Source organism: Notamacropus eugenii, chromosome 1 (genome assembly GCF_028372415.1).
Source record: "Notamacropus eugenii isolate mMacEug1 chromosome 1, mMacEug1.pri_v2, whole genome shotgun sequence".
Lineage (NCBI taxonomy): Eukaryota > Metazoa > Chordata > Mammalia > Diprotodontia > Macropodidae > Notamacropus > Notamacropus eugenii.
In genome coordinates this window covers 181,039,194-181,049,246 of record NC_092872.1, presented here as the reverse complement: position 1 = coordinate 181,049,246, position 10,053 = coordinate 181,039,194, and the positions used below count along the sequence as shown (strand labels likewise).

The following is a 10,053-nucleotide window of genomic DNA, read 5'->3' as shown; positions in this document are numbered from 1 at the left end:
CCCACCATTACCCAGAGAGCCCTTTATTAGTCTACTTTGTTTTCAAGGAACTATTAAACATCCCCTCAAGGAACTGTTCTAGGAAGGGAAGATAGAATTGCAACGAGCCTATTTTTAATTAGCAGAGAGGGCACAATTGGCAAGGCAGACAGCTCACAAACTGAAAGAGCTGTAACTGGCTGGTGAGACCCACACTAATGGCTTTTCAAAAATCATATGTACATGTAAATGAGCAGTCCCACATTGTCTTTGCCTTTCTTTGGAATTTGATTGTCTTTAAAGTTTCATAATTAACTTGGGGAACTTCAGGGATGGCTGCACTTTGGGATAAACCATTATAATGATGTCTGTGATTTGGTGTTTCTTATACTGTTCCACATCACCTTGGTTTAACAAGCACATAGTATAAAGCCATGTGCCTTATGAGAAACTCATTTATGAATAACTATTGGAGTTTTCAGAACTAAAAAAAAAAATGTATGTTTACCATCATTGTAATGAAAAAAATTCCAAGAAACTGTCTATCTATATGGGGCAGCTAGGTGGCCTAGTGGATAGAGAGAGATGGGCTTGGTAGGCCTGGAATTGGAAAAGCTGAATTCAAATCGAGCCTCTAACACCTACTAGCCGTGTGTCCCTGGGCAAGTCACTTAACCTCTGTCTGCCTCAGTTTCGATTGTGAAATGGGGATAATAATAGTCCTTACTTCACAAGTTCAAATGAGGTATTTGTAAAGGGGTTAGTATAGCACCAGGTCCGTAGCAGATAACAGAAATATTTCTCTTTCCTGTCTGAGCCTCAGTTTTATCTATAAAATGGCCATAATAGCACCTACTAGATCGTTGTGAAAATCCAATGAGGTTGCTTAGCAAAGCACTTTGCAAAACTTAAAGCACATTACATAAATGCCAGCTACAATATTATCTGTAGCTCAGAGTTATTGCTTTATAATATTACAGTGGCTAAAGTCCAGCTAAAACAATTAAGTGAACACCTATTTAACATCTACTGCAAGCAGAGTGCTGTGCTAGGTGCTGGGGAAGATAGAAAGATTAAGCTAAAATTTTATATTGAAATATATTTTATGTATTTAATAGGAATGTATTTGTAGAACCTATATAAAATTGTATGCTGTCTCAGGGTGGGAGGGGGGAGGGAGGGCAAAAAAATCTAAGTTATATGGCAGTGATGGCAGAACACTGAAAATAAATCAAATTAATAAGAAAAAATATATTTTATACATATGTATTTGTATATAAGTGTATAAATGTAAATGTGCATATACATTGTTTTGCAGTTGTTTCAGTTGTGTCTGGTGCCTCATGACCCCATTTGGAGTTCTTGTGGCAAAGATACTGGAGCAGTTTGCCATTTCCTTCTCCAGCTCATTTTACAGATGAGGAACTGAGGCAAACAGGGTTAAGTGACTTGCCCAGGGTCACACAGCTAGTAAGTCTCTGAGGTCAAATTTGAACTCAGGAAGCTGAGTCTTCCTGACCCTGGGCCTGATGCTCTATCCACTGGACCAGCTGGCTACTTATTTACATACACACACGTACATATATACACATATATTTATTTAGCACTGTCCTTATGGGGCCTGCCACTCTGCCTTGGTAAGTTTTATACTGTGTAAACAGCACAGTGCTTCATGAGGTAGCTTATATTCTTATTCCAGTGCATTATCTGTTGTAACGTTTCATGGCTTTTCCCACAGCATTCCTACTAGGCAGGGTCAGTGCTATTCTCTTCTTAAGGATAAAGAAACAGATCCAAGAGACAGAGAGATTAAGCAGCTGCTGAAAACGGCTAAGCCAGCACTGCAGCTGGTTCTCCTGACCAGAGAGCACTAGGGCTCCTGGCTCAGCACTGCAGCTGGTTCTCCTGACCAGAGAGCACTAGGGCTCCCGGCTCTTGAAGCCGAAGGCAATGGATTTGTCCTGAAAGACGCGAATGATATTTCCTAAGCACTGAGCTGTACGTCGGACGTGTATGTGCTGCTGCTGTCTTGCACTTCTGTTAAAGTAGTTTTCCCAACAGTCTGTCTTCTCCCTCTGACGTCAGTCCTCCAGGCCCAGTTTACAATCCTGGCAAACACACTCAGGATGTGAAGACATAGTCAAGCTTCTGACCCCCAACTGTGATATTCCATGAAGGCTTTCCACGTGAGAAAAAACAATTGCAAACAGGGGTCTCTGACACGACACCAACTTTCACAACTACTATTTGCTGCAAAGGACAGTAATTCAAGTTCCTCTGCATTTGGCAAGGCCAGCATGACACAAAAGAACGAGTCCGCTGACAGCTTTCAGGATTACAAAATGAATTCAAGGTCACTAAGGGATCATGAAGACAAAAAAAAAATGCTAAGAATTCAGGTCAAGGGAGGAGGCCATGGCCAGCCAGCTGAGGTAGAGTTTGCCAAATTCTTTGCTTTTATACATATAAAAATTAACTATAATACATAAAACTGTAAATAGTGCTTCTGAGTGAGCTAAGAAAACAGCAGGTATTTTTCCTGTAGTATGGGCCACGACATCAAGCAAAGGTAGACATTTAGTGAATAAATACTAAAAGAATAAAGGTAGGGAGTTCTGATCTTACTGAATAGAAAAATCCACAAATCAGCTATTCATCCTCATTCTTTCTCCACCTTGCCAGCTGGCATTTCTGAATTAAACCAGTATGACAAAGTGTAGGCTAAATTATTACACCTAGGCCACTTGATTGTCTATATATTAAAGATGATTTTGATGTTCAAAGAAAGTGCTATGGAAATAACTGAGATTTCTTTTAATTCTGCTTTAATTCAAACTAAAACAGAGTAAACAAAGAACCGAGTGAGAGCGAACAGGTTTGTCTACGTAGAATCAAATGGTACTTCTGAGTTATTCCATGTAATCTGTGTCTTGCCTTAAATTATGTCTTTACATACAGAGAGAAAACCCCATATTCTTCAAGAAGCTGCAGGCTGTCATCACAATGCTCTCCTAACTGCACAGTGGGAACAAAAGATGGCGGGGAGCCCTAGTCCCCCCTCAGCCTTGAGAAATGTGCTTTGGGGCCTTTAAGATGTCATTTCATTTCAGCAAATGCTTCAGCTGGTCCTGTAGATTGGAAGACAGCTCAACACTGCAAATCAGATGGAGAAAAAGGTTCATTTGGAAAAAACATGTAACAAACATTTCTTTTTAACTTTAATTTCAAAATATTCTCTGTAATTGGAATAATACCTCTTCCTCCTTGCCCTCACATACACTATGAATTCTCACATATTAATGCAGTCAACTTCTCATTAGTATGGACTATGCTATATTCAGAATTTATGATTATTCTTGGCTGGGCCCCTAGCTTTATACTGCCAATGATGGGGAAAAGATTTGCTAAGCAAATTAATGTTATAAACAGGATTTCAGAAGGCACATTTTATCTACCTGATCAACCAATCAGGAAGCATTTATGAAATGCCTACTGTGGACGAGGTATTGTCCTAGATGCTTGGAAAATGCAATGAAAGAAATAATCCCTATTGGCAAGGAGCTTATAGAACCAACAGTTTTATTAACTTGAACACATTAAACAATTCAATTCAACGAATGTATATTATCCATTAGTATGTAAATGGGTGTTGCCAATTAAAAGTGATTAAATTTGGTTTTAGGTGCCATTTGGACATACTGTGTTAGCAACCAGATGAGTTAGGAGCTGAAAGTAAACGACATTTCTTTAAGAATGCAGGGATACACAGTTCAAGAGCGTAAGTCAACCTGGAGATTGACCTAAATTTCCCATTCAGCTGCAGAGTTTCTGCCGGCTCTCCTCCTCCCTTCCCCCAAGATTCCCCCACCCCAGGCCTCCAGTGTTACTTACTTCTTCTGAATAGCTTCTTGCCTCAATAAGAAAAGAGGAGAGGAAAATAAGAATTATATTCTAACTCAGTTAGAATGCATGACAAGGCACACAAATTGAAACACGTTTTTAGCTTTTGTCACATGCTAGATGACTGTCCTTGGTACTGAATGAGTACTGCTGACTGGGGAGTCCTATATGTGAGCAGATACAGCTGCAAACATGGATCCCCAATTCACAGTCCCTCTGGCACCATCCATCCCATTAATGGGATGTGATCCAGCAGATTACATTCAAGGCTCAAACTCATCCTGGGTATCGAAGGCTTGGAAATGTCATGTCAGCAGACCCACACCCATAGGAGAAAAATCACATACAGTATTGTCTATTAAAATAGTAAAAGTTCAAATGTAATTGAACATTCCTCAAAAGAAAGAAATTAACCACCCCACTTTCCTTCTCACAGGCTAGGTTGTAAAGATAAAAAAAACTGAGGAATAATAAATGAGATTTCCTGAAACTATAACGTGGATCATTTGAGGAATCTTAGAAAAAATATCTCTTTTTTAAAGCCATCTGTGTGACCTGTATGTACTGGACACAACAACTTCAATGTGAACCACAGTGATGAGGGTGGGTGCAGCTTCCCAGTATACATATCCTGGTCCCAAGTCAACAAATGCCTCATTCCCATCATTCCCACTGGGCCAGTACGCTCCTAAAACAAACTTTCTGCCCCGTTAGCCTACCCTGGGGATATCATGAGGAGGCAGAGACAAGGCTAATCCTGCAAAGATTTCCCCTTCCTCTTCTCCCACCTCCCCAACCTTCTCTGTAGCTTTGGGCATCTTTTCCAGGAAATAAACTTTAAAGTCACCCCCTACCTCCTACCACACACACACGTGTATACACATACACACAAATACACACGTGTACACATGCACATGCATGTGCGTGTGCACGCACACAGAAGATGGTGCTGAATCTCAAAAGCAGAGAGAAAGAAGCTAAAGGCAATGACTAAGCAGCGACTAAACGAAGGCGTGAGAAGCTAGCTCTGGAGCTCACGCTGTACTTACTGATACTGAAGATGAGTTGTTATGATTGCCATTTTCCTTAAACTCTGTATGCAAAAACAAACAAACACAGAAATGTGACTGACCACTTCATGTGGGTAAGGGTCGTGTAGCCACCCAAACTACACTACCCCTTAGAAAACCTGACTCTTAAAAGAAGACTCCTTACATCTTCTGAGTGCAAGATGGCATCTTCCTGCAACACCATGTTTCGAGCTGCCTGACCCAGCAGCTGAAAGACAAAAATAAAAATGGCAATAATCAACACAATTTCCAAACTTCCTGCAATCTTCCTAGTGCAGCTGCTGCGCCCCTCCCGCCCTCCCTACTGCACATACACTCAAGATGTAATGGAGGCTAATTTTCCATTTGTTCATGTTGAGAATGCATTTCCTTGGCTCCATGGCAAGCCTGGCACGGTTTTGACATCTGTTCTAAAGGCCACTGCTTCAGAACAGAAGTACTCTGAAACTGCTGAGCTTTCCACATGGCTCATTAGCCAAGCGCTGAGATAGGGACTCTGACTTAATCCCTGCTTCCTCAGAAGACTGGGGAGGGGGGATGTCAGGACAAAAGGTGAGGCTGAGAATCACAAAACTTCAGGGTTGGAAGAGACCCCAGAGACCATCTGAGTCCACCTGGTATCCAACCAAGAATTTCCCCTACAATATCCCTGACATTCAGCCTTCATTTGTAGACCTCTAGTGAGCGGGAATGACCCTCCCCTCATGAGGCAATCCCTTCTATTTTTTGCTAGCTCTAGTTCTTCAATTTTCCTTTACATCAAGTCAAAGTTTGCAACTTAAAGGCTCCCAGGATGATAGATTTAAGGGTCTGAAGGAAACTTGGAGGCCAAATAGTCTAAATCCTTCATTTTTCAGAAAAAGAAACTAAGGCCCAGAGACTGGCCCAGGATCACAGAGGTCACAGATGACACTTTAAAAAAAAAAAAGGGTAACTCCTCTTCTATGTGACTATTCTCCCCAGCCTTGAAGATAGCCATTATGTTCCCCTAGGTCTTCCCTTTTTCAGGATAAACATCTCTAGTTCCTTCGACTGACACTCACAAATGGTGTGGAGCTGTACACACAAAAGTGTTTTGCCTAACACGTTGTAGTTTCCCCTCTTAGCTCCACTCAGTAAAAATGAGCCCCAAAGCTCCTGGGCCCAAGGAGTCTGAACATTTCACCAGTGCCACAACCACGACCTCTACTTCATTTTCCTTCCCTTTGTTGCAACTTTTAAATGGCCAGTTCTGAGCCCCCACAGAGGCTTATGGGTAGATGACCCATGGAAGAGTTCTTTCAGCCAGAAAGGTTGGTGTCATATGCCAAAAGGATTCATTTATTCAGCCTGATGTAATAGAAAGAGCAATGGACTTGAAATGAGAGCATCTGAGTTCAGTGCCTTTGCTACCTTAGTAAGCTTGAGTAAGTCATGCCCAGTTCTAAATTCTATATAAATGTGAATGTTACTCATAATGTTACTTCACTCCTGTGGTTTCCTACGGTCTCCAGGATCAAAAAGAAAATGATTTGTTTGGCATCTGGAAAAAACCCTTTATAGCCTAGCCCCCTCCTACCTTCCTGGTCTTTTAAATTTTATTTCCTCCTCACCATACATTCTTTGATCCAGTGACACTGGCCTCCAGCTGTTCCATGAACTAGACACCGTATCTGGCTGTCCTGCAAGCCTGGAATACTCTCCCACCTCACTCTGACTACTGACCTCCCTGACTTCCTTTAAGTCCCAACTAAAATCCCACCTTTCACAAGAGACCTTCCCTGAGCTCTCTTAATGCCAGTGCCTTCCCTCTGTCCTGCACTGCTAGCTTTGTGCCCATCTGCTTTCACATTGTCTCCCCCTCTGGACTATGCTCCTTGAGGGCAGGGACTGCCTTTTCCTCTTTGGGGAACCCCAGTGTTTAGCACAGTGCCAGGAACGAAGTAGGGGCTTAATAAATGTATTTATTTGATCTTCACAAGAACCCTGTGAGGCAGTGAATGTAACTACTGCTATCCCCATTATACAGATGAGGAGATTGAAGGATCTGGGGTGAAATGACTAGCCCCTGGATGGATCATGTGGGAGGAAGCAAAGATCACGGGGCCTGGAGTCTGAACCCCGGAGTTCAAGTCCTCTGCGTACTGGGCGACCCTGGACAGCTCACTTAACGTCTCTGGGCTTCCTTCACGACATGCGGGGCTTTTAGATGGTCTCTGAGATCTTCTCCGTCTTCCTTCACAAAGTGAGCCATTTACCACAGACGATCTCTGGGGCCTTCTCCTTCTGGATCAGAGGATACCTGGGGGCCTGGCTTGGACCGCCTCTCAAGCCCCTCCCAATTCTGGGGCTCCTCAGTGCTCTCTCCATACAGTAGCCACGCCCACCACGTCTCTTTCACTCCTCAATGGACTTCAGTTCCCAGAACGCACCACTCCAGGCTCACAACCAGTTACTGAAGAGGGTTGGGGGGAAGAAGACTACAAATCCCAGCATGCAGAGCGGCTTCCGCCCCCGCTTCCCCAGAGCTCGCCCACAGGTTTCCCTTCCCATCCCCCTCGCCTGGAGTAGCCTTCCCCCTCACCTCCGAGCTCCGTGAGCCCTTCAGCACCTGCTTGGTGAGGGCGATCACGTCGGTGCCGCAGGCGTTCACCTTCTCGGTGAGCAACCCCTTCACCGACTGGCCAAATCGCGACTGGGGATCGGGCGCCCCCGCCGCCATCGCAGCGGACCGTCAATGCCCCGTGGCCGCAACGGCAAGTCGCTGGGACCAAGAGAAGCCGAAAGGCAATGTGACTGGAGCAAGGACCTAGGGCGCATGCGCCTGGAGGCGGCCGTTTGCCTCCACCGGCATCCTCGGACAGATTTGACCTGCGTCCTTTACCGGGGAAAGAAGCTGTGGCCACCCCGCCTTGTTCACGGCCAAAGCGGACGGGCACTGCCCGCAGCTCCGTGCGGCTGTCAGCGGGCACACTTTGTGCCAGCCTCGCCGCCGTGCAGTGAGATGCGATGAATGCAAAAGCGGGCCTGCGGAGAGGCCTGCGAAGTCCGGCCACTGGGCCGACCCCAGACCGGGGCTGAGCTGTCCTCCTTGGGCGAAGGCGAAGGCGGAGGCGGAGGCCTGTCCGGCTGAGAGCCCGCCTCGGACGGGGAGGGTGAACCGCTAGCCAGGAAACCCGGGTCGGACCCCACCAGGCCGGGCATCTGACAGTGTGACCCTCCGCCAGCCTCTCCTCCGTAGGACGAGGATAACGATGGCACCGAGGGCCGAAGGGGAGAACGTGTGTGCAGGGCTCCGCGAGGGTCAAGTGCCTTACGGGCCCCCTCCCTCCTTGGTCGGACCACCGTAAACCCCTCCTCCCCGGTCTCCCCGCCTCCGTTCTCTGCTGTCTTCACACAACTGCCAAGCTCATCTTCCTGATGCCCCGGTGTAATCCTGCCACTCCCTTGTTTCAAAAATTTCCGTAGCTCCCTGTAGCCCAAGGATGACCTGCCCACTGTCCTTCCTTGGTCTGTAAGGCTCACCATAACCTGCTACCAATTTACTTTCCAGCCTTGTTTGACATTGGCCTCTTCTGTGCACCCTACGTTGCCCCCAAACTGGACTATTCCTTATCACATTCAGCAGCTCCTTTGCATCCAGACGTTGGTGAAGATTCCATCAAACTCCCCAGGCTTTGATTATACTCCCACCTCCACTAGACCTATTGAAATTCTTTTCCTTCAAGGCTCAACCTAGATACCACCTCCCCTTGAGACCTTTTCTGATGCTCTTACTTGGAAGCATTCTCTTTCTCCTCAGATTGTTGGAGAGCACTTTGGACCTCAGTTCTTACAGAATTTCAGAGTTGGAAGGAAACGCAGTTACCATTCATTCCCAAAAAAGAATTTCCCAAATACTACACCCAACAAAATTTGCCTAGCCTTTGATTGAAGACCTCCGATGAGGGAGACCAAGATGAAGGATGGAATGTCATGTGTAAGGGACAAAGAGAAGGCCACCGTTCTTACTGTCTTCCAGGTTTACAGCGGGTGTTTTCATTTACTCCCCTCTTCATATAGCCGATCAGCCGCCATATTTTTCCATTTCTACCTCCACATATCTCCCATCTGACCTCTTCTCTCTACTCATGTAGCCACCCCCTTAATTCCGGCCCTTGTCACCTTTTACCTAGACTATTGCAACAGCCTCCTAATTGGTCTCTTTGCGTCAAATCTCTTTCCACTCCAGGCCATCCTCCATAAAGATGCCAAAGTGGTTTTTTTTTCCTAAGGTACAAGTCGACTCTGTTACTCCATGACACAAAAAATTTCAGTGATTTTCTATTTTCTCTAGTATAAAATATATAAGCTCCTCTGTTTAAGTTCGTTACAACCTGGCCCCAGCCTCTCTTTCCAGTCTCATAATATGTTAGTCCCCTTCCTGAACTCTACTATTCAGCTAAACTGGCCTTCTCTTTGTTCCTTACACATGACAATCCATCATTCATCTCCATGGTTTTGCACTGGCTACCCTCATTCCTTACCTCTATCTTCTCCTTCTTGGTACCACTCAGGTAACTCCATCTTACATGAAGCTTTCCTTAATCCTCCCAGTCACTAGTACTCTCCAACTCTAAATGCTTTATATTTAACTGTATAAATAAAATATTTCTCATTTTAATATTTATTATGCATAGTTATATATGTGCTTAAAATCTTCTCCGTTAGAATATAAGCTCTTTGCAACCAGTGATTGTTTTTTGCATTTGTATTCCTAGTAGCTGATATAGAATCATTTATGATACTACTCTCTTCTCATAGTCACAGGTTGGGTTACTTGTGGGTGACTGACTTCTCTTAAGGTTCTATCAACATTGGGTAACTCTGAAAGACCCAAGATTCTCATTTAAGTATATTTAAGTCTCATGTAAAGATCCCTTCATATTAATCTGGACATGTGGGGTTGAGTTTGAATGTAATGTGGTTGCCTTCTTGTAATAAATACATAATAAATACATAAAATAGGACTCCCATGTGTATATACATAGAGCAAAGGGTGATTCCCTAAAACCTTGGCTTTTTTCCCTTTCTGAAATCTTTTCCCCTTAGGCCTAGTTTTCTTTCTAAGGTCTATAGGCAGTCT

General features: G+C 44.5%; 1 protein-coding gene across 1 annotated transcript; it reads right to left on the bottom strand.

The window, feature by feature from the left end:
• Positions 1 to 2,787: 2,787 nt before the first annotated feature.
• On the bottom strand, positions 2,788 to 7,650 carry BORCS7 (BLOC-1 related complex subunit 7). The gene is made up of 5 exons (XM_072621192.1): positions 7,513 to 7,650; positions 5,095 to 5,157; positions 4,929 to 4,972; positions 3,871 to 3,891; positions 2,788 to 3,132 (listed from the first exon to the last, which is right to left on the bottom strand). The coding sequence occupies exons 1-5, from the start codon at positions 7,648 to 7,650 to the stop codon at positions 3,081 to 3,083; spliced, it is 318 nt and encodes a 105-aa protein (XP_072477293.1). The 3' UTR covers positions 2,788 to 3,080.
• Between the last annotated feature and the right edge of the window lie 2,403 nt (positions 7,651 to 10,053).

What these genes read in the sequence shown, in the direction of transcription:
- BORCS7 (XM_072621192.1), bottom strand. Translation starts at nt 7,650, where the DNA reads ATGGCGGCGGGGGCGCCCGATCCCCAGTCGCGATTTGGCCAGTCGGTG. An exon ending in CCATCTTGCACTCAGAAGAT is followed by an intron (nt 4,973 to 5,094) that starts GTAAGGAGTCTT and finishes TTTTGCATACAG; the next exon opens with AGTTTAAGGAAAATGGCAAT. An exon ending in CAAGAAGCTATTCAGAAGAA is followed by an intron (nt 3,133 to 3,870) that starts GTAAGTAACACT and finishes TCTGATTTGCAG; the next exon opens with TGTTGAGCTGTCTTCCAATC.